Source organism: Lithobates pipiens, unplaced genomic scaffold (assembly GCF_037356315.1).
Source record: "Lithobates pipiens isolate NorthernLeopardFrog02 unplaced genomic scaffold, aLitPip1_a1.2 Scaffold_16, whole genome shotgun sequence".
NCBI classification, from domain to species: Eukaryota; Metazoa; Chordata; class Amphibia; order Anura; family Ranidae; genus Lithobates; species Lithobates pipiens.
The window spans coordinates 235,454,040-235,481,873 of record NW_027507748.1 but is presented as its reverse complement, the minus strand read 5'-3'; the positions used below and the strand labels follow the sequence as shown (position 1 = coordinate 235,481,873).

Sequence of the window (27,834 nt, the reverse complement as noted above, 5' to 3'; positions counted from 1 at the left end):
TTTTACTGGTTACATGTTTTGAGTTGCAGAGGAGGTCTAGGGCTAAAATTATTGCTCTCGCTCTAAAGTTCACAGCGATACCTCACGTGTGGTTTGAACACCAGTTTCATATGTGGGCGGGACTTGCGTATGCGTTCGCTTCTGCATGCAAGCACATGGGGACAGGGGCGCTTTAAAAAAGAAAAAAAATTGTTCATTTTACTTAAAAAATTTTGATCACTTTTATTCCTATTGCAAGGAATGTAAACAATAGGAATATGGCATGACAGGCCCCCTTTACAGTGAGATATGGGGTCAATAAGACCCCACATCTCACCTCTAGGCTGGGTAGCCTGAAGAAGAAGAAAAAAAAAAATCTGCCTTTTGATTGTATTGGCGAGTCGGTAGAAGCACCGGAGGGTGGCGGGGGGGGGGGGGGGGGGGGGCGATTAGTGGAACAGCCGCTATGATCGTTCTCATGGTGTAGGGAATCGCTGGCTGAAAAAGCTGATATCTGAATGATACCTGTAGCTACAGGCATCATTCAGATATCCCCGCACATCACCGAGTATTGCAGGGTGTCACTGGGTATGGCAGTTTATGGCAGAGTATTGGGAGGGTATTGCTGGTTATTGGGAGGGTATTGCTGGTTATTGGGAGGGTATTGCTGGTTATTGGGAGGGTATTGCTGGTTATTGGCAGGGTATTGCTGGTTATTGGCAGGGCATTGCTGGTTATTGGCAGGGCATTGCTGGTTATTGGCAGGGCATTGCTGGTTATTGGCAGGGCATTGCTGGTTATTGGCAGGGCATTGCTGGTTATTGGCAGGGCATTGCTGGTTATTGGCAGGGCATTGCTGGTTACTGGCAGGGCATTGCTGGTTACTGGCAGGGCATTGCTGGTTACTGGCAGGGCATTGCAGAGTATTGGCAGGGAATTGCTGGGTTAATTGTCGGTGAGCAGCGATGTGGGCACTGCAGATCCAGCCCACAGCGCTGCTGACACCACTCTCTCCCCTCTCACTGTACCGATTGATCACGTGGTAAACGCCTGCGATGCGCCGGGTCACGGATGCTCTCGAGTGCACGCCCCAGGGGGCGCGTGAGAGCGGAATTCTGGGAGGACGTCGTATGACGCCCTGTCAGAGTTAAGCAACTGCCCTGTAGCCGTCATTCAGCTATGGGCCGGTTGTTAAGTAGTTAACAAAAAATAAAATCCGCAGAGGTGATCAAATAAAACCGAAAGAAAGCTGTTTGTGGGGAAAAAAATTATAAAACCTTTAATTTGGGTACAGTGTTGTATGACCAGGCAATTGTCATTCAAAGTGCATCAGCGCTGAAAATTGGTCTGGGCAGGAAGGGGGGTTTAAGTGCTCAGTAAGCAAGTGGTTAAAGCAACAGCTAAAAAAGAAAAAAAAAAAGAAAAATAAATGTAACCACTTCAGCCCCAGAAGATTTGGCTGCTCAATGACCAGGCCAGTTTTTGCGATACGGCACTGCGTCACTTTAACTGACAATTGCGCGGTTGTGAGATGCTGTACCCAAACAAAATAATTGACGTCCTTTTTTTTCCCCTGCAAATGGCTTCCTTTTGGTGGTATTTGATCCCCTCTGCGGCTTTTATTTTTTGCGCTATAAGCAAGGGCGACAATTTTGAAAAAAACACTATCTTTTACTTTTTGCTATAATAATTATCCACATTTTCTTTTTCAAAAAAACACCTTTTTTCCTCAGTTTAGGCCGATATGTATTCTACATATTTTTGGTAAAAATAAAATTGCAATAACCGTATATTGATTGTTTTGCGCATAATTTATAGCGTCTACAAAATAGGGAATAGTTTTATGGCATTTTTCTAAAATTTTTTTTACTAGTAATGGCCAGCGATCAGCGATTTTTATTTTTATTTTTTTGTGACTGTGACCAGTGGCGGCCCGTCCATAGGGGGTGCATGGGCGCTGCCCCCCCAATGCCAGTCACAAAAAAAAAAAATGTTCCTTTAAGTGCACTGTGTTCAGGACGGGCGCCGGACACAATGCACTATGAAAGCATCATGCCAATGCAATCCTGTGGTTGCAGGCAAGACGCTTCATTTGTGGTGTTTTTTGATGCCCTGTGGCGCTGTACAGTGTGCCTCTAGAAGCTCATTGGGGCATTCTCCTTCATGTCTGGGTGGTGCTGTCCTTGGGGCAGTGTGTCACTTCCTGTTTCGGCTGTATGTCTGTCACTGTGTTTTCTCCTGTGCTGTGCTTCACCTCTGCCCTGCCTGAAATCGACCTCCTCTCCAGCCCTTCACCCGACAATGTGCTGGAGCCTTCATTATACATCTCCTGTATGTGTATACCGCGAGGGCTCCCAGCACTGTGTCCTCCTAGAGTCATCCTGTACAGGTCAGCGTTCTCTCATCTCTGTCTGTCTGTCTCATCTCTGTCTGTCTGTCTCATCTCTGTCTGTCTGTCTCATCTCTGTCTGTCTGTCTCATCTCTGTCTGTCTGTCTGTCTCATCTCTGTCTGTCTGTCTGTCTCATCTCTGTCTGTCTGTCTGTCTCATCTCTGTCTGTCTGTCTGTCTCATCTCTGTCTGTCTGTCTGTCTCATCTCTGTCTGTCTGTCTGTCTCATCTCTGTCTGTCTGTCTGTCTCATCTCTGTCTGTCTGTCTGTCTCATCTCTGTCTGTCTGTCTGTCTCATCTCTGTCTGTCTGTCTGTCTCATCTCTGTCTGTCTGTCTGTCTCATCTCTGTCTGTCTGTCTGTCTCATCTCTGTCTGTCTGTCTCATCTCTGTCTGTCTGTCTCATCTCTGTCTGTCTGTCTCATCTCTGTCTGTCTGTCTCATCTCTGTCTGTCTGTCTCATCTCTGTCTGTCTGTCTCATCTCTGTCTGTCTGTCTGTCTGTCTCTCTGTCTGTCTGTCTCTCTGTCTCTCTGTCTCTCTGTCTGTCTGTCTGCCTCTCTGCCTCTCTGCCTCTGTCTCTCTGCAATCTCTAATCTCTATCTCTCCGTCTTTGGTCCTGCCAAGCTTTATTGGCAGGACCAAATACATGTTAGCATTGGCAAAGCAGTTGAGTTTGTATAGGGAAAAGGGGAAAGGGTAATATAAGGGGGAATGGGCATGAGTCTCTGTAAAGGGTTTTTAGGTCCTCAGTCTTTCAGGTCCCTCTCAGTCGGTGACACGCTGTCACATATCGGGCAGCGCTCTTCACCATTTGCTCCTCTTCTCCCAGTAGAAATTGGAGTTTCCTCTTCTCTTCTATAGAAGTGAAGTCCGGGATGAGAGTTGAAAGTCTCTGGAAGTGAGTGTCCCTCACTGATGAGTACTTTGGGCAATGTAGCAGGAAGTGGTCCTCATCCTCCAGGACCCCCTGGTCACATTGCTGGCACAGTCTACTCTCCCTGGGCTTGTAGGTCTGTCTGTCTGCCATCCTAACTGGATTTCCAGGCTGTGGGCGCTCAGTCTGTACAGGCTCAGGGTCTGTCTGTCTTTGGGGTCTTGTAGCACCTCCAGGTACGGGGCCAGTTTGTATTCTCTCTGTAATGACTGGTAAACAGTTCGTTTTTTTTTTTAGTTTATGTCGTTTCTCCATTCTCCAACATATTTTCTTTGTAGTCATTCATTATGTTTTTTATGTGAGAATTTGTCAGGCCGCATTGTTGAGAGTTTTGAATAGACAAGGTGATGAGTTGTTGCAGGCCACATGGTTTGGACTGCTCCTTACTGTTCAGTAAGGCTTTATGGTGGTATGAGTTGGGACTGCTGTTTTGTAGGTGGTCCCAATATGATAGCGCCCTCTTCTGTACTGCGAGAAGTAAAGGAAATCTGCCCAACTCAGATCGGCAAGCACTGTTGGATGTGTTCCGATTGACTTGGAGGAGGTGTTTGCAGAATTCCAGATGGAATGTTTCTGTGGCCTGGGGTCCCATTTGGATTGGTCTGGGTAGGTGACAGGACCCCAAACTTCACTGCCATAAAGAATAATTGGGGTGATGACGCTATCAAATATTCTGAGCCAGACTCTCACTGGTGGTTTTAGGTGGTACAGCTGTCTCCTGATGGCATAGTAGGCTCTGCGTGCCTTGTCTTTTAGTGCCTCTATGGCTGGCTTGAAACTTTCTGATTTGTTCATTTCTAGGCCGAGGTATGTGTAGCTGTTAGTTTCATCAACAGTGCAATTGTTTAATTTAAAGGGAGGGCTCTTTGTTTGTTTTGTATTTTTCTTTTGGAACACCATGATTTTTGTTTTGCTTGAGTTGATTGGTAGTGCCCATGTGGCACTGTATTTTTCTAGCACTTCCAGGCTGTCTTGTAGGCCTTTCTCTGTTGGTGACAGAAGTAAGAGGTCATCCGCATACAGCAGGAACTTCACCTCAGTGTCGTGTAGACTCAGTCCTGGTGCTGGGGAGGACTCTAGAGCTGCAGCCAGTTCATTGATGTAGATGTTGAAGAGGGTTGGACTTAGGCTGCAGCCCTGTCTGACTCCTCGGGCCTGACGGAAATGTTTGGTTCTTTTCCCATTCACCTTTACGCTGCAGCTGTTCTCAGTGTATGAACTCTTAATAACATCATATGTTTTCCCTCCTATTCCACTCTCCAATAGTTTGAGGAACAGGCCTGGGTGCCACACTGAGTCAAATGCCTTCTTAAAGTCCACAAAGCAGGCAAATATGTTTCCCTGTTTTGTATTGTGGACATGGTTCTTGATGAGGCTGTGCAGGGTGTAGATGTGGTCTGTAGTGCGATTGGTTTGGCATGAACCCTGCCTGACTTCTGCTGAGGACATTGTGTTGTGTGAGGAAGTTGAGGATCCGTTTGTTGAGGATACTGTTGAATAGTTTTCCTAGTGTGCTGCTGACACATATCCCTCTGTAGTTGGCTGGATCGTACTGGTCTCCACTCTTATGGATGGGAGTTATGAGGCCTTGGTTCAATACTTAAGGGTAGTAACCATGACTCAGGACCAGATTGAAGACTTTGCATATTGCAGCGTGTACATCTGGGGAGCCGTGTTTAACCACTTGCCGACCGCCGCACGACGATGTACGTCCTATTTTTGAAGAGGGATATCTCGGTAACGGCAGCAGCTGCTGCCACAACCGAGATATCATCTCTTCAGGCGGCGGTCGGCTGTACGATAACGGTGGTCTCCGCGGTGGTGGCATGAGATCACCGCTATCGGCGGCGGGAGAGGTGCCACCCCCCCCTCCCGCCGCCCTCCCGCACCTTCCGCCGCTTACCGGAGCCGTCGGTAGCGGCGGAGGCGATCGGGTCCTCTTCCTAGCAGGGCATAGAGACAAGTGAGGCTAAGATGGCCCCCACTCGTCTCTGTACCATAGGAGGGCGGAAGCGACGTCAAAACGTCACTTCCGCCCATACCTCTTAAAGGTGTGTATATATATATATATATATATATATATATATATATATATATATATATATATATATATATATATATATATATATATATATATATATATATATATATATATATATATATATAATATTTTTTTAAATGTCATTTTTTTCTTTGCATTTTAGCCCAAATACGAGATCTGAGGACTTTTTGACCCCAGATCTCATATTTAAGAGGACCTGTCATGCTTTTGTCTATTACAAGGGATGTTTACATTCCTTGTAATAGGAATAAAAGTGATCCAGTATTTTTTATTTATTTTTATTTTTTTTAAACAGTGTAAAAATAAATAAAATCAATTAAAATAAATAAGAAGAAAAAAAAAAAAGTTTTTTAAAAACACCCCGTCACGACGAGCTTGCGCACAGAAGCGAGCACATATGTGAGTAGCGCCGGCATATGAAAACGGTGGTCAAACCACACATGTGAGGTATCGCCGTGATCGGTAGAGCGAGAGCAATAATTCTAGCCCTAGAACTCCTCTGTAACGCAAAAAATGCAACCTGTAGAATTTTTTAAATGTCGCTTATGGAGATTTTTGAGGCTAAAAGTTTGACGCCATTCCACGAGCGGACGCAATTTTGAAGCGTGACATGTTGGGTATCAATTTACTCGGCGTACCATTATCTTTCACAATATAAATTTTTTTTTTACTGTTGTCTTATTTTTTTATTCAAAAAAGTTAATTTTTTCCCAAAAAAGTGCGCTTGTAAGACCGCTGCGCAAATATGGTGTGAAAAAAAGTATTTTAATGACTGCCATTTTATTCTCTAGGGTGTTAGAAAAAAAACAATATAAAATGTTTGGGGGTTCTAAGTAATTTTCTAGCAAAAAAAACAGTTTTAACCACTTCAATACCAGGCACTTAAAAGGGAAGTAAACCCTTCCAAACAACTTGGACCTATAGGTAAGCCTAGATTAAGGCTTACCTGTAGGTCCAAGAAATATCTCCTAAACCTATATGGTTTAGGAGATATTTGCCCGAAAATGGGCACCGCTGTCTACGGCGCATGCGCCGTAGACAGCGGCGCGCATGCACACTAAATGCGGCAAGTCCAAGAATGGATTTGCCAAATTTGTCGACTCCCGTGCGCATGCGCGGGAGTGACGTCATCGCGGCCTCGCCGTATGACAGCGGCGGAGCTGCGAGGCGCGACTCCCGTGCGCATGCGCGGGAGTGACGTCATCGCGGCTTCGCCGCTGTCATTGGTCGGAGCTGCGAGACGCCACCAGCAAGATGGACGCGGCGGACTACAGGGATCAGCGGCGACTTCGCTGGCTCCTGTGTCAGGTAAGTGACACATAATGAGCTACTATGCGATGCATAGTAGTCCATTATGCTTTACCTTTGCAGGGAAAAAAAGAGGAAGTAAACCCATCAGGGTTTACTTCCTCTTTAAACACCTTCCTGCCCAGACCAATTTTGAGCTTTCAGCGCTGTCGCACTTTGAATGACAATTGCGCGGTCATGCTACACGGTACCCAAATGAAATTTTTATCATTATTTTCCCACAAATAGAGCTTTCTTTTGGTGGTATTTGATCACCTCTACGGTATTTATTTTTTGCGCTACAAATAAAAAAAATACCAAACTTTAAAAAAAAAAAAATGTTTTTTTGTTTCAGTTTCAAAACTTTGTAAATAAGTAAATTTTCTCCTTCACTGATGGGCACTGATAAGGCGGCACTGATGGGCACCAATGAAGTGGCACTGATGAGGTGGCATTGATGGACACTGATAGGTGGCACAAATTGGCACTGATAGCTGGCACGGATTGGCATGGATGGGCGGCACAGATGGGCATGGATAGGCGGCACAGATGGGCATGTGTGGGCACTCATAGGCGGCACAGGTGGGCACTCATAGGCGGCACAGGTGGGCACTCATAGGCGGCATTGTATTGTTATACTGTACTAATGGATGCCAATCAGTGCCAAACAATAATGCATGCCAATCAGTGATGCCCATTGTGGGCACTGGCATCCATTATGGGCACTGATTGGCATCCATTGTGGCACTGACTGGCATCCCTGGTGGTCTAGGGAGGATTACCTTTTGTTGGACATCCCTGGTGGTCTAGTGGCATCCCTGGAGGTCCAGTGTGGGCATCCTCGGGGGGGGCTGTGCTGATAATCGATCAGCACAGACCCCCCCCTGTCAGAGGAGGAGCCGATCGGCTCTCCTCTACTCGCGTCTGACAGACGCGAGTGACGAAAAGCCGATCACCGGCTCTTCCTATTTACACTGTGATCAGCCGTGATTGGACACGGCTGATCACGTGGTAAAGAATCTCCGTCGGAGACTCTTTACCAAGATCGTAGTTGCCGGGTGTCGGACTGACACCCCGCAACAATGGTCGCCGCCGCACATTGGCTCATAATCCTGATCACGTCATATGACATCCGATCAGGATTATGCAACCACTTTGCCACCGTCAATTCCCTATAGGGCGGGCGGCAAGTGGTTAAACATGTAAACACCAAGTCTGAAAAAGAGGCCTGGTCCTTAAGTGGTTAATCATCTCTGGCAGGATTCCATCCATCCCACTGGATTTTTTGGTTTGCAGGTTTTGGATTTTCTCCCTAATTTCTTGGGGTGTAACCAATATATCTAGGGGGTTCTGGAAGTCCTTAAATTTTTCCTTCATATCATTTAGTCTTTTGATGATGTCTTTTTGTTCTACAGTTAGAGCCTCCTCTGGAATATCTTTCCAGAGGTTCTTAACTACCTCACGCCCGCCCTATAGCCGAATGACGGCCGTAGAGCATGCGCTTTTGTCCGGGTGGCCGTCCCTGGACGTTCTAATGTTTACTTCCGCAATGCGCGCCGCCGCGGGCGCGCATCGGAGAAGTTCTGTGTTTGCCGTGTCCCCCGGGAACAGGCAAACACAGATCGCTGTAAATGGCCAATCACAGCGGCCGTTTACAGCGCGATCGGCGTGTCCAATGTCTCTCTCTCGCGCTCTCTCTTTTTCTCTCTCTCTCCTCCTCCGCTCTCCCGCTCTCTCCCGCTCTCTCTCGCTCTCTCCCGCTCTCTCCCGCTCTCTCTGTCGCGCTCGCTCTCTCTTTGTGGCAGACACGTCGGACAATTTTGACACATTTTTGGGACCATTGGCATTAATACAGTGATCAGTGTGATTAAAGTTGCATTGATTACTGTTAATGTCACTGGCAGTGAAGGGGTTAATATGTATCCTAGGGAGTGTTCTAACTGAAAGGGGGGTGGGACTGCGCAGGGAAACTAACAGATTGTTGTTGATACTCTGTATGAACAGAAGATCTGTCAGTTCACTGCTCAGAGACCCAGATACTATGTGTTTACACACACAGCTCCTGGTTCTCAGTGAGACCGCCAGACACTTGCATCGGCTTGGGGAACAAGCGCCTTCTAGTGGCCGATTGTTACCGATGTAACATAATGGCGATTTGCGCAGCCAAGCCATGCTGCTGTGGTACAACTACTGTGGCTGGTCGGCAAGCAGTTAAATATCTATATGCAGTGGTAAATATAAATAACCAACTATATGGTTGGGGAAATATGCAGGGGCTGAAAAAAAGCATATCGGGACTGCGACATTATGGTGGCTTTTTTCCACATCCGACATTTTTGACATATTTTTGAAGCCATTGACAAATTTTACAGCGATCAGTGCTATAAAAATGCACTGATTACTGTGTAAATGTCACTGGCAGGGAAGGGGTTAACCCCTTGATTGCCCCCTAGTGTTAACTGTGTTCACTGACCATGTGTTCTAACTGTGGGGGGAGGGGACTAACAATAGGAGATGAGATTGTGGTTCTTAGCTATTAGGAACTCACGATCTGTCTCTCCTCTCAGAACAGGGATGTGTGAGACACATCCCTGTTCTGCCTTTCATGCCCGCCGACACGCACGCGGGCCTGGCATCTCGCTTAAAGGAGCCGACGTACAGCTATGATGGTTTGCGGGATTGTGCCAACCTGCCGCAGTATGATGGCAGCTGGTTGTCAAGTGGTTAAATTTTTTTTTTTTTTTTTTTTAAACAAACATGTTGTACTTGCCTGCTCTGTGTAATGGTTTTGCAGAGCAGCCCTGATTCTCCGCTTCTGGGGTCCCCCACGGATGCTTCTGGCTACTCCTGCCTTCAGAGTGCCCCAAAAGCAAGCTGCAGTGTGTAAATATAGAGTGCCCCTATAGCAAGTACAAAAAACAGAGTCCTGACTTTAGAACCACTTATTTCCTGATCAAGACTACATGTTCCATGAGGCTTTGCTCCTCACGCATTCACATTCACAGGTTCTCAGGCACTTATTGACATGTACGGAGGGTGTACTGTGCTGTATGTGTGCTGCGCATTATTTCCTGATATGTAAACAAATAATGCATTCTGTATGCAGGCCAACTAATCGGCTCTCCGATTAATCGGTTATGAAAATAGTTCACAACTATTTTCATAATGGATTAGTTGTCGATGAATTTGTTTCTGCCCTAATCAACACTGTAAGTAGTATATAGCACACAAATAAAAAATCTACCACATCAATAGGAATATAGGTCCCTTGTGTGTGCAAAACCTCAGGATTAAGTCTGTATCAGAACAGCAAGGGGAAGACTTGGTGGCAAAAATGAAAAGAAAAAATATTTAATCCAATATTGGATAGAAGAAGACCTAAAAATTGATCGGGTCCATAAGATCAGGAAACCTCCAGGTCTGGGAGAAGAAATCCCCCGAGATGTTGTTGTTAAATTCCATGCATATGAGGAACAAAGCTAAGGCCCCTTTCACACATGCGGACGATATGGCCGTATTTCATCCATCCGTTTGCGGATGAAATACGGGCATACATTCATCCCTATGTGACAGCGGGTGTCTGTGGATGAACATCCGCAGACACCCGATTTCGTCCGCCTCCGCAACTCTCCGATTCTGCAGACGGAGGAAAATCCTATTTTTCTATCCGTCTGCAGATCGGATGAACACGGACAGACGGTCCGTGCGCATCCGATCCCCATAGAGTGGAGAGCTGACAGGGCGGTCCCTGCACAGTGTGCGGAGACCGCCCTGTCCGCCGCTGGCTCAGCAGGGACAACAGAGCAATCCCTGCTGAGTGAGCGGATTATCACGGGGCGGATCATTACTGATCCGTCCCGTGTGAAAGAGGCCTAAGATAGGGAGCAAACTCAGAGGAACACCCCCATTGAACTTTGAGAGAACTGAGTTTCAAGTCTTTGCTGATATATCTGCTGGGACGCTGGCACTGAGACAACTAAGACCTTTGCTAGACTCATTGAGGAGGGCCAACATGAAATATAGCTGGGATTTACCAGCTTCTTTAATCGTACATAAAGAAGGAAGAACAGTTAGATTGAGGTTCCTGGACGATCTCCAGGACTTTAGCAGAAAACTAGATATACCAGCCCCTAATATCCTTAGTTAGCGTAAATAATGAACTGTATGGAGAGGAGAAGCCGAGTGTTCGAGCAAGGCCACCGTGCGCTTGCTCCGGCCCCTCCTCCCCTTCTCTTTTTGAGCTGGGGGGGGGCCCGGACACGGACTGCCATGACTAGAGCTCCACCCTAAAGGGAATATGTCCAGGATGGGTTCAGAATGGATACCCAACTGTAGACATAGGGCCGAATCACGGCCGGAGGGAGGGGGGAGGGTTGGGGGGGGGGGCAGGAGAGGGAGGAGTCACACCTTGCAGAAACAAAGAAAAAAAATATAAGACCCAAAGGCAACATTCTATACTATTGTGTATCTCCATGAGGGAACAAACTAGAAGATGGAAACAAACTTCTTGACATTATAACACCAAAGGTCTTAACTCCCCAGTTAAGAGACATAAAGTACTTAGAGAAATTCACCAGTATCAAGCAGAGGTGGTGGTCTTGCAAGAGACACACCTCACTCAGGCGACAAATATAACATTTACGGTGATAGAATGAGTGATCCGGAGGGCCGCTTTTTATTTTTGAAGGGGAGAATGGGAGGGGGAGTTTACACGTTAGCAAATCTGTTTAGTCCCGGTCGCAGGGGATAAGCGGAGTTCAATTAAAAACGATAAAATCTAAGTTACACCAATGTCAAATAATAGATGTGTGGCGGGTTCAACACGCTGAACTCAAAGATTACACCTACTTCTCCCCTGTGCATGGGGCTCACTCAAGATTATGCCTTGTACACACGATCAAACAATCCGGTGGAAAAGTCCGGCGGACTTCCGCCCGTGTGTAGGCTCCGGCGGACTTTTTTTTTTTTTTTTACCCAAAAGTCCAGCGGACTAAGAGTATTTTTGCACTCCAATATGTCCGCCGGACTCGCATTTCAGTGGACAGTATGGCCGTGTGTGTGCCAGTCCGCTGTACTTTTGAAATGAGCGGACTTTTCTCGCCCGGAGAAAAGTCTGCTCATTTTGAACGCGTCTCCAGGTAGCCGGGGCCAGCGAAGGAGGCGTCGCTGGCCCCGTCACCTGGTATGGTCTTAAAGGGGAATCTCTACGCCGAAAAATCGGCGTGGGGGTCCCCCCAGGTCCATATCGGACCCTTATCCGAGCACGCTACCTGGCTGGCCAGGAAAGGGGGTGGGGACGAGCAAGCGCCCCCCCCCCCTTCCTGAGCCGTACCAGGCCACGTGCCCTCAACATGGGGGTTGCCTTGGGGAAGGGGCAGCCCCCCCACCCCAAAGCACCTTGTCCCCATGTTGATGAGGGCAAGGGCCTCTTTCCGACAACCCTGGCCATTGGTTGTTGCGGTCTTCGGGCAGGGGGCTTATCGGAATCCGTGAGCCCCCTTTAATAAGGGGGCCCCTGGATCCCGGCCCCCCCACCCTATGTGAATGAGTATGGGGTACAATGTACCCCTACCCATTCACCTGTAAAAAAAAAAAAAAAAAAAAAACACAACACACAAGGCTTAAAATAGTTTATTGCACAGCTCCGGGGGTCTTCTTCCGTCTTCGGGGGTCTTCTCGCCAGACTCCTCCGCTATTTTCTGCTAGCTCTTTTACTAGCGGAGGAGCCTGGCTTTCTTCTTCGCCACCGTCTTCTTCCGACTTTGGGGGTCTTGTCCCCCCTTTTCGTTTGTTCTGGCCGGCCACCGCGCCTTCTTCTAGCTCTTTTACAAGTGGTGGCCCAGTCTTCTGTCGCCGCTGTCTTCTGGCCTTCTCATGGGGACAAGGTGTTTTCGGTGGGGGGGGCCGCGCGCCCCCCCCCCATGTTGAGGGCACGCGGCCTGGTATGGCTCAGGGGGAGGGGGGCGCTCGTTCCCACCCCCTTTCCTGGCCTGCCGGGTAGCGTGCTCGGATAAGGGTCTGATATGGTCCTAGGGGGGGACCCCATGCCGATTTTTCGACGTAGGGATTCCCCTTTTAAGTCCATACCAGGTGACGGGGCCAGTGATGCCTCCTTCGCTGGCCCCGGCTACCTGGAGACGCGTTCAAAATGAGCAGACTTTCCTCCATGTGTGTGGGCAAGTCCGTTCATTTCAAAAGTACAGCGGATAGTGCGGCGGACTTAGTACGCCGTATTAGGCCACTGCAAAAGTACCGTGTGTGGGCAAGTAGCTCGTTCGGAAAGTCCGCCAGACTAAGTCCGCCGGATAGTCTGCTACGTGTGTACGCGGCATTAGATTACTTTCTGGTAGACCATAAAATGTTAGAACATGTGAGCGAAACAAAGATCGAAATAATGACATTTATCAGATCATGCCCCTGTCTCAATGAAGATGAGGATCCCAGGGATCCGAAGATTACCATTTACCTGACGGTTAAATGAAAATCTTTTTCATTTGTCAATAGGATCTTAAGGACATCATGGAACAAGAAGCAAGAGAGGTATTAAATAGAATAACGAGATAGACGTCAATGGGGGGGCAAATCAAGCAGACATCTAGCTAGGATGTTGAAAAAGAATATTACGAAAGAGATAGTGAAGGAGTTCAGAAATTATTACAAATCCCTTTATACCATCAGAAAGAAGGGGCAACATGAACAAGAAGTAGAGCTGAAAATGAGAGAATTTTTGAAAGTCAGTTACCCTCCCTCCCTCCCCTACCCTAAAGCATTTACAATGATTTTAAAAAGCCACCCCCCCCCCCCCCCCGGGCAAGAGCACGGGGCTGGACGGCTTTGCAACGCTCTACCTCAAAAACTATAAAGAAATATTAGTCCCGAAACTGCAAATACTGGAACAAATTGGGTATGAATGCCAAAATGGGATGGGTTGCACTAGTTGCATCAATAACAGTAAAATTAACCACCTCAATATAGTGCACTTACACCCCCTTCCTGACCAGACCAATTTTCAGCTTTCATCGCTCTCGCAGTTTGAATGACAATTACTCAGTCATGCAACACTGTACCCATATGAAACTTGCGTCCCTTTTTCCACACAAATAGAGCTTTATTTTAGTGGTATTTAACCACTTAAGGACTGCCGCATGGCAATGTACGTCGGCACAATGGCACCGACAGGCACAAGCACGTACATGTACGTGCTTGCCTTCCAGCGGGTGGGGGGTCCGATCGGACCACCTCCTGATTGATGCGGCGGTCCGTTTGGCTGCCGGAGCGATACGGGATGAGGGGATGGCCATTGGTTTCTGGCCATCCCCTCTCGATCGCTCCTGGTGAATGAGAAGCTTCCCCTGCCTGTGTATAGTAAACACAGGCCGGGAGGAAGTGATGTCATTCTCCTCGGGGCGGTCTTTTTGACCGGACTGCGAGGAGAACACAGAAAGTAAGTGTGCACCAACACTACACTGACATGTAGGCACACATGAGCACACAAATCGCCCCCCGATTCCCCCCCCCCCCCCCAGTCACAGTGTCACTGATTGCAGTGATCATTTATTTACTGATCACTGCATTTAGTGTCAGTTGTGACAGTAAAAACTGTCAGGGCAGTTAGTGTTAGGTCCAGGGTAGCCCCCTACCCCCCCCCCCATAAAGGTCTAAGCGATAGTTTTTCTGATCGCTGCATTAGTGTCACTGGTGCCACTAGGTAGCTAGTTATTTTTTTAGGTTCACCGCCAGGTTTTTATAGCGCTAGGTACCCCCACATACTACCCAATAACTGTTTTAACCCCCTGATTGCCCTTAGTTAACCCTTTCACCCCCTTTTGCCAGTGTCACTAAGCGATCATTTTTCTGATCGCTGCATTAGTGTCACTGGTGCCACTAGGTAGCTAGTTATTTTTTTAGGTTCACCGCCAGGTTTTTATAGCGCTAGGTACCCCCATATACTACCCAATAACGGTTTTAACCCCCTGATTGCCCCTAGTTAACCCTTTCACCAGCGATCACCGTATAAGTGCCACTGGTGACGCTGGTTAGCCAGTTAGTTAATTAGGTTCCCCGTCAGGTTTTTATATAGCGCCAGGGACCCCCATATACTACCTAATAAAAATGTTAACCCCCTGATTGCCCCTAGTTAACCCTTTCACCAGTGATCACCGTATAAGTGTTACGTTAGTTTGCTTTTTATAGCATCAGGGCACCTACCATTTATTACCCAGTAAAGGTTTAACCCCCTGATCACTCGGCGGGTGATATCAATTAGGTTTTAGGGTCAGGGTCTGCGTCGCCCCAGGCAGCGCTAGGTTAGTGCCAGTACCGCTAACACCCACACGCAAAGCATACACCTCCCGTAGTGGTATAGTATCTGAACAGATCAATATCTGATCTGATCAGATCTATACTAGCGTCCCCAGCAGTTTAGGGTTCCAAAAAAACGCATTGTTAGCGGGATCAGCCCAGATATCTGCTGTTACCTGCGTTTTGCCCCTCCTCCCAGCCCACCCAAGTGCAGTATCGATCGATCACTGTCACTTACAAAACACTAAACACATAACTGCAGCGTTCGCAGAGTCAGGCCTGATCCCTGCGATTGCTAACAGTTTTTTTTTGTAGCGTTTTATATTTAAATCCTGAAGGCAGTGCTTGGTTTTCGGGGTCCCGTACGTGGCTAGGCTCCCAAAAAGTCCCCCACATGTGGTATCCCCATACTCGGGAGAAGCAGCAGAATTAATTTTGGGGTGTAATTTCACTTATGCCCATAGCATGTGTGAGCAATATATCATTTAGTGACAACTTTGTGCAAAAAACAAAAACAAATGTAATATTCCTGCAACTTGTGGCAAAATATAAAATATTTCATGGACTCAACATGCCTCTCAGTAAATAGCTTGGGGTGTCTACTTTCCAAAATGGGGTCATTTGCGGGGGGGAGGGGGGGGGTTGTGCTATTTTGTCATTTTATGGCCTTCGAACCTATGATAGGTAGTGAGGAGTGAAATCAAAAATTTGCACCCTTAGAAATCCTGAAGGCAGTGATTGGTTTTCGGGGTGCTGTACGCGGCTAGGCTCGCAAAAAGTCCCACATATGTGGTATCCCCGTACTCAGGAGAAGCAGCAGAATATATTTTGGGGTGCAATTCCACATATAACTATGGCATGTGTGAGTAATATATCATTTAGTGACAACTTTTAGTAAACTTATTTTTTTTTTCTTTGTGTCATTCAATCACTTGGGACAAAAAATATTCAATGGGATCAACATGCCCCTCAGCAATTTCTTGGGGTGTCTACTTTCCAAAATGGGGTCATTTGGGGGGGGGGGTTGTACTGCCCTGCCATTTTAGCATCTCAAGAAATGAGATAGGCAGTCATAAATTAAAAGCTATGTAAATTCCAGAAAATGTATTCTAGTTTGTAGACGATATAACGTTTGCGCAAACCAATAAATATATGCTTATTGACATTTTTTTTTTTACTAAAGACATGTGGCTGAATAAATGTTGCCCTAAATGTATGACTAAAATTGAGTTTATTCGATTTTTCTTATAACAAAATGTAGAAATTATCTTTTTTTTTTTTTTTTTTTTTTCTCAAAACTTTCGGTCTTTTTCCATTTTTATCTCAAAAAATAAAAATCGCAGAGGCAATCAAATACCATAAAAAGAAAGCTCTATTTGTGGGAAGAAAAGGACGCAAATTTCGTTTGGGTACAACATTGCATACCAGTTAAAGCAGTGCAGTGCGAAATTGAAAAAGACCTCTGGTCCTTAGGCTGACAATTGGTCCGGGGCTGAAGTGGTTAATCACTGGTGGGTTTTTTATTTTTTGTGCTATAAATAAAAAAAATAAAAAAAAATGCCTTTTTCTTTGTTTCTGTCATAAAATTTTGCTAATTAGTAATTTTTCTTCATAAATTTTAGCCAAAATTTATACTGCTACATATCTTTGGTAAAAATATCCCACATTAGGCTGGGTTCACACTGCTGCAGGGGGAGATCCGGATGTGATTCGCACAGCAAATCACATCCGATCTCCGTAGCGATGCGAGTTCAGCCATACAGATAGTATGGCTGAATTCGCAGCGCTCCCGCAGCAAACTCGCACGGGACCCTTTTTTGGGTCCGCAACAGAATCGGATCGCATGGGGGTTCACACCATGCGATCCGATTCCTGTGCGAGTCGGCAGATCGCACTGCGATGTGCCGACGGATCTGGGGGTGTCATTAACATTTCATTGACACTCCCAGCCGTCCGCATAGGGCAGTGTGAACTGCCGGCGGGAGGTGTGCGATGCGGGTAAACGCCGCGGATTCGTGGCGTTCCCGCATCGCTATAGTGTGAACCCGGCCTTAGTGTATATTATTTGGTCTTTGTGAAGGTTACAGAGTCTACAAACTATGGTGCCAATCACTGAAAATTGATCACATATGATCAGGCCTTCAGTACATCAGGTGCATCATTTCTTGAGACACTAACAAGTCAGAAAAGTACAAATACCCCTCAAATGACCCCTTTTTAGAATGTAGACATTCCAAGGTATTAAGTAAGTAGCATGGTGTTTTTTTTTTTAAGTTGACACTTTTTTCCACAATTCTTTGCAAAATGATTTTTTAGTTTATTTTTTACAAAATTTTCATATTATCAGGTTATTTCTCACAGCATATGCATACAACAAATTACACCCCAAAATACATTCTGCTACTCTTCCCGAGGATGGCGATGCCACATGTGTGAGACTTTTACACGGCATGGCCACATACAGAGCACAAACATTGAACTGGCACTTTCAGACGTTCTACGAGCAAAAATGACACCATTTCACAGCCACCTATTACACTTTTGGAGGCCCTGGAGTACCAGGACAATGGAATTGCCCATAAAATTACCCCATTTCGGAAAGCACCACAATGTATAATCTGTGAGGCATGATGAGTCTTTTGAACAGTTCATTTTTTTCCAGAAGTTTTTGGATGTGGAAATGTGGAAAAAAAATAAATGTGTTTTTTTACACAAAGTTGTCAATTTATAAGATATTTCTAACGCATAGCATGTATATACAGTGCCTTGCGAAAGTATTTGGCCCCCTTGAACTTTTCAACCTTTTGCCACATTTCAGGCTTCAAACAGATATAAAAATTTTATTTTTTGTGAAGAATCGCCAACAAGTGGGACACAATTGTGAAGTGGAACGAAATCTATTGGATATTTTAAACTTTTTTAGCAAATAAAAAACTGAAAAGTGGTGCATGCAAAATTATTCGGCCCCTTTACTTTCAGTGCAGCAAACTCACTCCAGAAGTTCAGCGAGGATCTCTGAATGATCCAATGTTGTCCTAAATGACTGATGGTGATAAATAGAATCCACCTGTGTGTAATCAAGTCTCTGTATAAATAGTCTCAGGGTTCTGTTGAAAGCGCAGAGAGCATCATGAAGACCAAGGAACACACCAGGCAGGTTCGTAATACTGTTGTGGAGAAGTTTAAAGCCAGATTTGGATACAAAAAGATTTCCCAAGCTTTAAACATCCCAAGGAGCACTGTGCAAGCGATCATTTTGAAATGGAAGGAGTATCAGACCACTGCAAATCTACCAAGACCTGACCGTCCCTCTAAACTTTCAGCTCAGACAAGAAGACTGATCAGAGATGCAGCCAAGAGGCCCATGATCACTCTGGATGAACTGCAGAGAACTACAGCTGAGGTGGGAGAGTCTGTCCATAGGAGAACAATCAGTCGTACACTGCACAAATCTGGCCATTATGGAAGAGTGGCAAGAAGAAAGCCATTTCTCAAAGATATCCATAAAAAGTATTGTCTAAAGTTTGCCACAAGCCACCTGGGAGACACACCAAACATGTGGAAGAAAGTGCTCTGGTCAGATGAAACCAAAATCGAACTTTTTGCCCACAATGCAAAACGATATGTTTGGCGTAAAAGCAACACAGCTCATCACCCTCAACACACCATCCCCACTGTCAAACATGGTGGTGGCAGCATCATAGTATGGGCCTGCTTTTCTTCAGCAGGGACAGGGAAGATGGTTCAAATTGAGGGGAAAATGGATGCAGCCAAATACAGGATCATTCTGGATGAAAACCTGTTGGAGTCTGCAAAAGACCTGAAACTGGGACGGAGATTTATCTTCCAACAAGACAGTGATCCCAAACATACAGCAAAATCTACAAAGGAATGGTTCACAAATAAACGTATCCAGGTGTTAGAATGGCCAAGTCAAAGTCCAGACTTGAATCCAATCGAGAATCTGTGGAAAGAGCTGAAAACTGCTGTTCACAAACGCTCTCCATCCAACCTCACTGAGCTCAAGCTGTTTTGCAAGGAATAATGGGCAAGAATTTCAGTCTTTCGATGTGCAAAACTGATAGAGACATACCCCAAGTGACTTGCAGCTGTAATCGCAGCAAAAGGTGGCTCTACAAAGTATTAACGCAAGGGGGCCGAATAATTTTGCACGCCCCACTTTTCATTTTTTTTATTAGTTAAAGTTTCAAAATCCAATAGATTTTGTTCCACTTCACAATTGTGTCCCACTTGTTGGTGATTCTTCACAAAAAATAAAAATGTTATCTTTATGTTTGAAGCCTGAAATGTGGCAAAAGGTTGAAAAGTTCAAGGGGGCAAATACTTTCACAAGGCACTGTAGCAAAAATTACACCCCAAAACACATTCTGCTACTCCTCCCGAGTATGGCGATACCACATGTGTAGGACTTTTACACAGCCTGGTCACCTAGAGAGGCCAAACATTGAAGTAGTACCTTCAGGCGTTCTAGGAGCATAAATGACACATCTCATTTCATTCCTACCTTCCTTCACATTTTTGAAGGTCCTGGAGCACAAGGACAGTGAAATTACCCCCAAAATGACCCCATTTTGGAAAGCAAACACCCCAACGTTTATTCTATGAGGCATGGGCTGCAAATATGTACTTGGGTACTCTGATGGGCTGCTGATAGGTACTCTGGTAATCTGATGGTTTGGTGACAGGTACTCTCATGGCCTGGTGACTAGTATTTGGGTATTCTGAAGGGCGGAGATAGGTACTCAGGTACTTATATGGACTGTGACAGGTACTTGGGTACTCAGATGGACTGTGACGGGTACTCAGATGGACTGTGAGTGACAGGTCCTGTGATGGGTGGGGAAAGGTCCTCTTTATTGGGGGGGGGGGGGGGGGGCGCAATCAGTGTGGTTGTTGTACACTGTAAGCGGTAATGAGACGTTGCCACGGTTTGTTTAGCGTTTTTTCCGTGACACCCCGCCACCGAAGGGACAGGGATGCGCGCGCACGATCGCGCGAATTCCCTGTTTAAATGGGAGGACGTCATATGACGCCCTTCCACCACAAGAGATGCGCCGCCTGCCTGTCATTTGACGGCCGGCGGTCAGCAACTGGTTAAAAGAGGGTAAAGACAGCACGCTCTGTTCTAGCTATAGACCAATTGGCTTATTAAACGCAGATACCAAGTTATATGCAAACGTTTTGGCAAGGAGGTTGAAAGAAAAATTGATCGATCTGGTGCACCTGGACCAGGTTGGGTTCATACCTGGCAGAGAAGGGAGGGACAATGGGGTACGTGCCTTATTGCTCCTCCAAGCTACTAAAACGAAAAAGAAAAGGGAACAGTGTGAATATAAAGGAAATTAGAATATATATGAATTTAAATTTACTGCTTTTTTTTTTGTCTTTGTTTTGTAAAATTATGGCTTTTTGACTGTAAGATGTAATTTATTTAAAGTAAAATAAAGAATAAAAAAAAAAATGTTCCATGAGGCTTTGCTCCTCACACATTCACATTCACACGTTTTCAGGCAGTTATTGACATGTATGGAGGGTGTACTGAGCTGTATGTGGGCTGCACATTATTTCCTGATATGTAAACAAATAATACATTCTGTATGCAGGCCAACTAATCATCTGGCCGATTAATCGGTTATGAAAATAGTTCACAACTATTTTCACAATCGATTAGTTGTCGATTAATTCATTGTTTCGGCCCTAATCAACACCTATAAGTAGTATATAGCACACAAATAAAAAATCTACCACATCAATAAGAATATAGTGCATAGAAGTTCCGTCATAAACACATGCAGTATATTACGTGTGAAATATTTCCTCATGCACCAATACTCGGTGTATAAATAAACTGTATATGGACGTCTCAAATAGGTCTTCAGTAAATGTATCCATCACATGCCAGGTATTTCCACTTCCTCATTCCTTCACCTCCGTGCACCACATCAACAAATACAGGGCGATCACCAGATTTAAATTGCCTATTTAGGTTTTATAAAGTCCCTCTGATAAAACTGGCCATACACCTATAGATTATCTGCAGATTTTCTATGGTTAGATGGAAAAAGTGCAACCGATTTCTCCTTGTTCGCTAAACACTGTGGATGGATTAATCTCCCACTTTTTCCATCTAACCATAGAAAATCTGCAGATAATCTATTGGTGTATTGCCAAAGCGGTATTCCGCTGCCATTTTTTTTTTTTTTTTTTTTTTTTACTTGTGTCACTGGTGGGCGATTCCTACGGTGTCTTTGCAGTCACGATCGGCGTCTTTTTAACCCCCGGCGTGACGATTTCATTGCTAAGGAAAAGTTTTAAAAAAAGCAGTCCGGCGGTTTCCATTTTCACTGTGGGCGTTTGAAGCCCACAGGCATTTACTTCCTGGATGCGATGACGCTGAGCTCCCAGCATCCACTGCTCCATCTCGCACATGCTCATTGAGTGTCCTTTGTTTTCCTTCCTCTTGCCTCGTGTGCTATAGTAGTAATGGCAGATAGAGCTGCCTGCCCACTTTCAAAATGGCAATTTCGGACACGCCCTTGTCACGTGACCGGCGTCCTCCTTCCGAAATCTCACGAGATTTCGGCATGACTGTGTCCCCCACGGATTCCTGGGAAATAGCTAAAAAAAGTTCCCAGGGATCATTGCGAAGCCGATAAACACGCCTACTCCCACGGGAGGAGAGCCTGGAAGTCGGCATAAACATTAAAAATAAAAGGTAAATACTGCATATTTTATTTCAATGGTCATAACTGCATCTATGTTCCAAAGCCATTTGAATAAGATGAACTTGCAATTTTCTGTACAAAACTGCTTTAACTCTTCCCTCTTCACTAAATATCCTCCACTGTCTAGCTCTAGCCCTTTCCTTAACATAAGGAATATAAAGAGACAATTGACGTTTTGCAGCATAAAAAATAAATACCTGGTTAATTTAACGCACACATTTGAGTAGCAAAGAACAAACTCTAGTACAGTTGGACCCCTTTCACACTGGGGCCGCGTCAGCACTAATGCGCAGCTCGATTTAAGCGGCGCTTTAATGCTGCTTAAGCTGCACTTTTACCTCGAAAGAGGGGCTTAAAAGCGCCTGTGTTGCAGCACTTCCAAACTGCTTTTCACACTGCTCATTAATTTTGCTGGTCAGGACGTTTTGGGAGCACTAGATACAGCACTCCCAAATGCCCCAAAGATGCTGCTTGCAGGACTTTTCCTAATCTCCCACGTGCAAAACGCCCCAGTGTGAAAAGTCATTCTGAAATGAATGCGAGGTGGTTTTCATGCACTTTACAGGTGCTACTTCTAGCGCTAAAATGTCTGAAAACCATCTCAGTTTGAAAGGGATCTAAGAGATTAGCACTTCCGGGTTACCCACACCATCTGAGGTCACGTCCACTGTCAATGCCTCCCATTGCCCAGCCCAGTGAACAAAAATTCCTGAAGCTTAATGCACATGCAAAAACTCTTATAAAATACTTGTTTAACTCCTGAGGAAAAAAACACTTCAAAATCACCAGGAATACACTCTGATTACACTCTGCTCAAGTGTGATTGCAGGCTAATATTTGAACAAGTGGCAAGTGTCTTCTGTTTCATCTGTCTGTCTTCTGTTTAGAATGTGATGTCCCAGAACGAATCTCATATGCAGAGCCTAAACAAGGTGCTCCTGATCCTGGTAAGAACTTTCCTCCTAATGCAACAGTGTCCTACAATTGTAGGCCAGGCTATACACGGGTTCCTGGCAAGAAGACTTCAATAACCTGCTTAGAGAACGGTACATGGTCTACTCCTGAAGTATTCTGCCAACGTAAGTATTATCTTTTTCTTTTCATCTACTTTGCTGCTTTGTAAAAGTAATGACCTGGAAGGCTAAAATCGTACTCATGTTAATTGCAGTATTTTGAATGAACAGCTTGGCAATATTCACATTATTATTATTATTTATTATCATTATTTATTATTATTCAAGAGTTATATAGTGCCAACAGTTTAATATATTTTTTTATTTGTTTAGTTATACAGTATTTTTTTAATTTCTGTATTTTACTGGCAGTTAGATCATGTGGAAATCCTGGAGAATTGTCAAATGGGCATTTCGAGGCTATAGACTTTTTATTTGGATCTACAGTGACATATACATGTAATGAAGGGTAAGTCTTAACATTGTCTTGTTAACAAGCACACTTTAAAATTGCTCCCAAAGAAAAATGCTTTTTCAGACTAATTGATTCATGCAAGAGCTGCTTTTCCTTATTTATACTTTTCTTGTGACAAGTTTCAAAAGTACACAAAGGGCCTTTTTATACTTTTTACCTGTCATTGCAGATGCATTCTATATCTGCCCACCTCCAAGTTGGTTTAAGTTCATCAGGCCGAGTAGGAAGGTTGCATTTGCGTCAGCCTACCAGACCGGAGGTGGGCAGATATAGGCGACCCAAGTCTGCCTACATCCGCCCACCCATAGGAATTACATTGGTATATTTTTTTCATGGGGAAAAAATCTGAATGGACACGCGCGTCACAAATCTGTATTGTTCTGAACTGTAGTATTTTATTAAAATGCACATTGCTACAGATGTAAGAACACCCACAGGACTTCCTAGTGGATGAAATGCATAGGTGGAGTCTTAGTGCTGTTGCCACATTGCTGTCTTGAGTGGCGATCAGTGACTTTCACTGTGAGTTTTTTTTTTTTTTTTTTTAATCAATTTTTAAGAAACTGCTACACTATGACTTCTGTTTGCTCTGGTGGTGAGCTTTAGTGGTACAGTTTTTGCTGGACTGTTATTCCCCTTCCTGAAAGAGAGTAAGACAGTTCCTTTTGGCTGTGATTGGGATGACATGGAAGAAGCAAGCTGTTTATGTTGAATTGGGCTGCTTTTTCTGTGTAGCCTGCAGGGCCTACATTTCTGGTGAGTATGCAATTCACTAGAGGGTGGTATGTGGCTACACATTGGAAGATTTAATCCCGATTGGAGACTGGTGGACACGCAACATTTTTTGCGCTTTGTACTCTTTGCACAGAGGCATTTTACACTATTTGCATATTTATCATTTATCACTAATTGTATTTTTTATATATAGAGAAAAATAGACTTAATTGTGTTCAATTATTTTATATTTACATTTTGGTTTATCACAAGTTATATAAAAATGTTATCTTTGTTGCAAAACAATTGTTCAGGATATGAATATTACTGGAAGTTTCTTGCAGCTTTTTCTGTATTTAGTACATCTATGTTGCCATAATGCAACAATGCTAGCCACTGGTGTATAATTTCCAGTAAGCATACAAAACTAGAATGATGGGGGAGATGCACTTGTTTTGCTTCTTGTAAACATGCTGGAGAAATAGCCCATTTGGTAAGGCAGCTGTCTTGTAAGTACATCTTCAAATCTCACCAAAGGTACAGTCGGGTCCATAAATATTGGGACATCAGCACAATTCTAATCTTTTTGGCTCTTTACACCACCACAATGGATTTGAAATTAAACAAACAAGATGTGCTTTAACTGCAGACTCTCTGCTTTAACTTGAGGGTATTTGCATCCAAATCAGATGAACAGTGTAGGAATTACAACAGTTTGTTAATCTGTCCCATTAATTTTTTAATTTTGGTCCCTTAAAAAGTGGGAGGCACATATACAATCATCCATCAAACTTTCACTTTTTAATACTTGGTTGCAAATCCTTTGCAATCAATTACAGCCTGAAGTTTCGAACGCATAGACCTCACCAGATGCTGGGTTTCATCCCTGGTAATGCTTTGCCAGGCCTCTAATGCAACTGTCTTCAGTTTCTGCTTGTTCTTGGGGCATTTCCCTTCAGTTTTGTCTTCAATAAGTGAAATGCCTGCTCAATCGGATTCAGGTCAGGTGATTGACTTGGCCATTGCAATTGCATTTCCTTAAAAACTCTTTGGTTGCTTTCGCGGGTCATTGGCCATCTGCACTGTGTAGCGTCGTCCAATGAGTTCTGAAGCATTTTGTTGAATATGAACAGATATTGCCAAAAATCATCCATCGAAAACCGTATTGCCCGACCAAAAAGCACACAGACTCAGCGACCTAAACAGCAGTCAAGGAGTGAGCGTACCGTAAAGTGGGGGAGCAGTGACCGCTCCCCACCGCATTCGGCAAAAATATAAGATTATGCTAGCATTGCACAGGTAACTTTACTAACTGAGCATTTTGAGACATCTCTAAATTTGGTATTCTTCAAACGAAAGTAACAAGATGAAACCCGGATTTTGTACATTATATACCATAAATTAAAACAAAAAGTGACACGACATCTGGTAGGTCAACGGGGGGGGGGGGGGGTGGTGTACAATAACTGGGTTTGGGAGGGCTTGGCATAGCCATAAGAGGGAAATAAGGGGATAGCAGTGAATATTAGGGGTGGGTGAAAGGGAAGGGTAAGTAAGGGCAAAATGGGAGAGAGGGGAGGAGGGGTGGGGGAAAGGGAAGGGATTAAAAGTGTGGGGGGATAGATGCATAGCGGGAATGGGGATTTCTTGGAGGGGGAGGTAATATCAGACTTAATCAGGGCAAAGAACAATTATGCATCAAATACTTAGTGGCTGATGTGTGACACAGTTCCAAGCCGAAGAAAAAAGTAATCTCAAATATAAGTCGTAGTACTCCCAGTATTTTCCGGGTGTCATGCTATAATCATAAAAAAATGCCTGGGAAAGTTCAATCTTTCAGTTAGTCTATGCAGCAGCTTGAACAGGATATATAAAAAAAAATAAAAAATTGAGGGGGGGGGGGGGGGGGAGGAGTTCAAGCAGTGGCTGTATAGTGTGATACAAAAGCTTCTGAGCCACAAGGTCCTCTGGAAATTTCGGCTCAACATAGTATATTGATAAACAGGGGGAAACTAGTATAAGCACATGTCCCAGCGTGGTGCCATGGGCTCTGGTCAATTGGGAGAAGGGAAAAAAAAAAGATAGCAGAGTCCTTACGTTCTGTAGATCTTCTACCTTAACGCAGGCAACCAGAACTACCGTGCACTGCGGGCGATAAGGGTGGACATGTTGAGCCAACAACCATCCAGACCAGGTCAGCGGAGAGCTTGGTATTTTGCACTGGAATGTACCTCTTCGAAGCGCGGGGAGTGTTCTTCCTGGTAGATAGTGGACGTTGATGATTACGCTTCGGTGTGGTTGAATAGGGGTGCACCGCGTGTCAAGCCTAGTCTGCTGAGCTGGAGAAGTCAGGGGTAACGATTCAAGCAGGTGCTGCAATGATTCTGGGGATGAACAAGAGTGTTGTTGTCCCTGAAATGTAAACTGTAAGGCGAAGGGAAAAAGCCAATTGTATTTAATCTGGTGTTGCAGCAGGACTTAAATCTGCGGTTTCATGGCTCATCTTTTGGCTATTGTTAAAGGCGCTAAATCCGAGAATAGTTGGTAAGAGTGGCCCTGGAATTGGAGGGAGCCTTTATTGCGGGCTACAGCAAGCAGCTGCTCTTTGGTGCGAAAGAAGTTTAACTTTATGATAATATCCTGCAGAGGGCCATCTGTTTGGCGGCGGGTAAGGGCCCTGTGTGCCCTATCGAATTCCAGGCACTCTTGGTATAGACAGTGATAATTCCTGAAACAGGGCTGTGGAAAGTCTGAACATCATCTATTTCTTTGGAAATGCCACGTAACAGCAGGTTGGGCCTGCGGAAGCAGTTCTCGGCATCCTCCAATCGGGAGAGCAATGTGGCGTTTTCCTCTCGAAGTGCCATGTGCTCCTGTAAGGTGAGTTCTATATCATCCACCCTTGTCTCCAAATCAGATGTGCACTGGCCAATTTTTCTGATTTCATGGGAGAGTCTATCTGGGATTTGCTCAGAGGTCGCTTTGCAGCCATCTTGGAGGATGCATGGGCCAGTGCCTCCTTAATCGGCTTGGGCTTGTGTTTGCTTCGGTGGCCCGTTAGCACCATGCCGGATGGTGCTGGCATGTGTCTCACAGGTGTCCCCGTTAGAGCGTTGTCAGAGGGCGGCTCAGGCGCTGTTGATAGTCCCGATATTGTGGCGGGGAGTGCGGACCTCTAGTAAGAATTGTCCTTGATGCTGAGCTTCACGCATGCGCCCCCACCTAACATCTTCTTTCTTAAAGCCCAATCTATGAATAACCGATATCTTTGGCAAGGAAAGAGGGCGAGGTGTGCATTCTCCAAACTAATCAATACTAGGAAGGCAGGAGGAGTGGGCTTTAGTAGTACTTAGACACAGGCAAAACATGTAGTAGTCTATCTAGCAAGGTTACTCTGTGGTATAACAAGGAAGCTGAGGCTTCTGCAGTGTGTAAATGTGCTTTTACTATACAAAGATGCTGCTTATACAAAACTATTACAATCTTAGGAATACAATACAAGACTGACAGATATCTAATAACAAGCAAAATGCCTAGCAAATGAACAGCCTATGGTCTATAACTACAAATACATTTAAAGGTTACTTCTCTTCTGTTACTGCATGTTCGTGATCTCCATTGGCAATGTTTCTTCTGCAGGTCAGGCATTTGTTCTTGTACCATGAGTGGCTTCTGATCTTCAATGCATGATGATGTTTGTCTCAGTCTCTAATCCCCCTTTTTTTTTGTACAAGTTTGTTGACAAAAGTTGATGGTTACAAACTTGTTTCCATAATAACCGACTAACAATCATTCTTCCAGTTTGAGAGACCCTCTCTTGTTTACTGTAGCTATAGAGACAATAGACTGTTCTCAAACTGCCAAAGGAATACAACAATATCTACATTCCCATTGTATCCAACATTTGTTTGAGAAAGTCTGTCTCTGTGATACCAGAATGCTATGAGTTTTATAGAAAATTTTTATTTTATATCAAATGCAACACAGTTCCC

General features: G+C 44.8%; 1 protein-coding gene across 11 annotated transcripts in view; it reads left to right on the top strand.

Annotated features, from left to right (window-relative positions):
- The window catches only part of LOC143982457 (zona pellucida sperm-binding protein 3 receptor-like), a 633,312-nt gene that overhangs the window by 414,575 nt on the left and 190,903 nt on the right, over window positions 1–27,834 (top strand). For 3 of the 11 annotated variants that reach the window (XM_077481177.1, XM_077481176.1, XM_077481178.1), the window contains 2 exons: window positions 22,588–22,779; window positions 23,026–23,122. The exons of the other annotated variants lie outside the window; for them this stretch is intronic. In XM_077481177.1, the coding sequence (XP_077337303.1) occupies window positions 22,588–22,779; window positions 23,026–23,122 (289 nt within the window). The remainder of the gene's footprint in view (window positions 1–22,587; window positions 22,780–23,025; window positions 23,123–27,834) is intronic. 11 annotated transcript variants of the gene reach the window in all.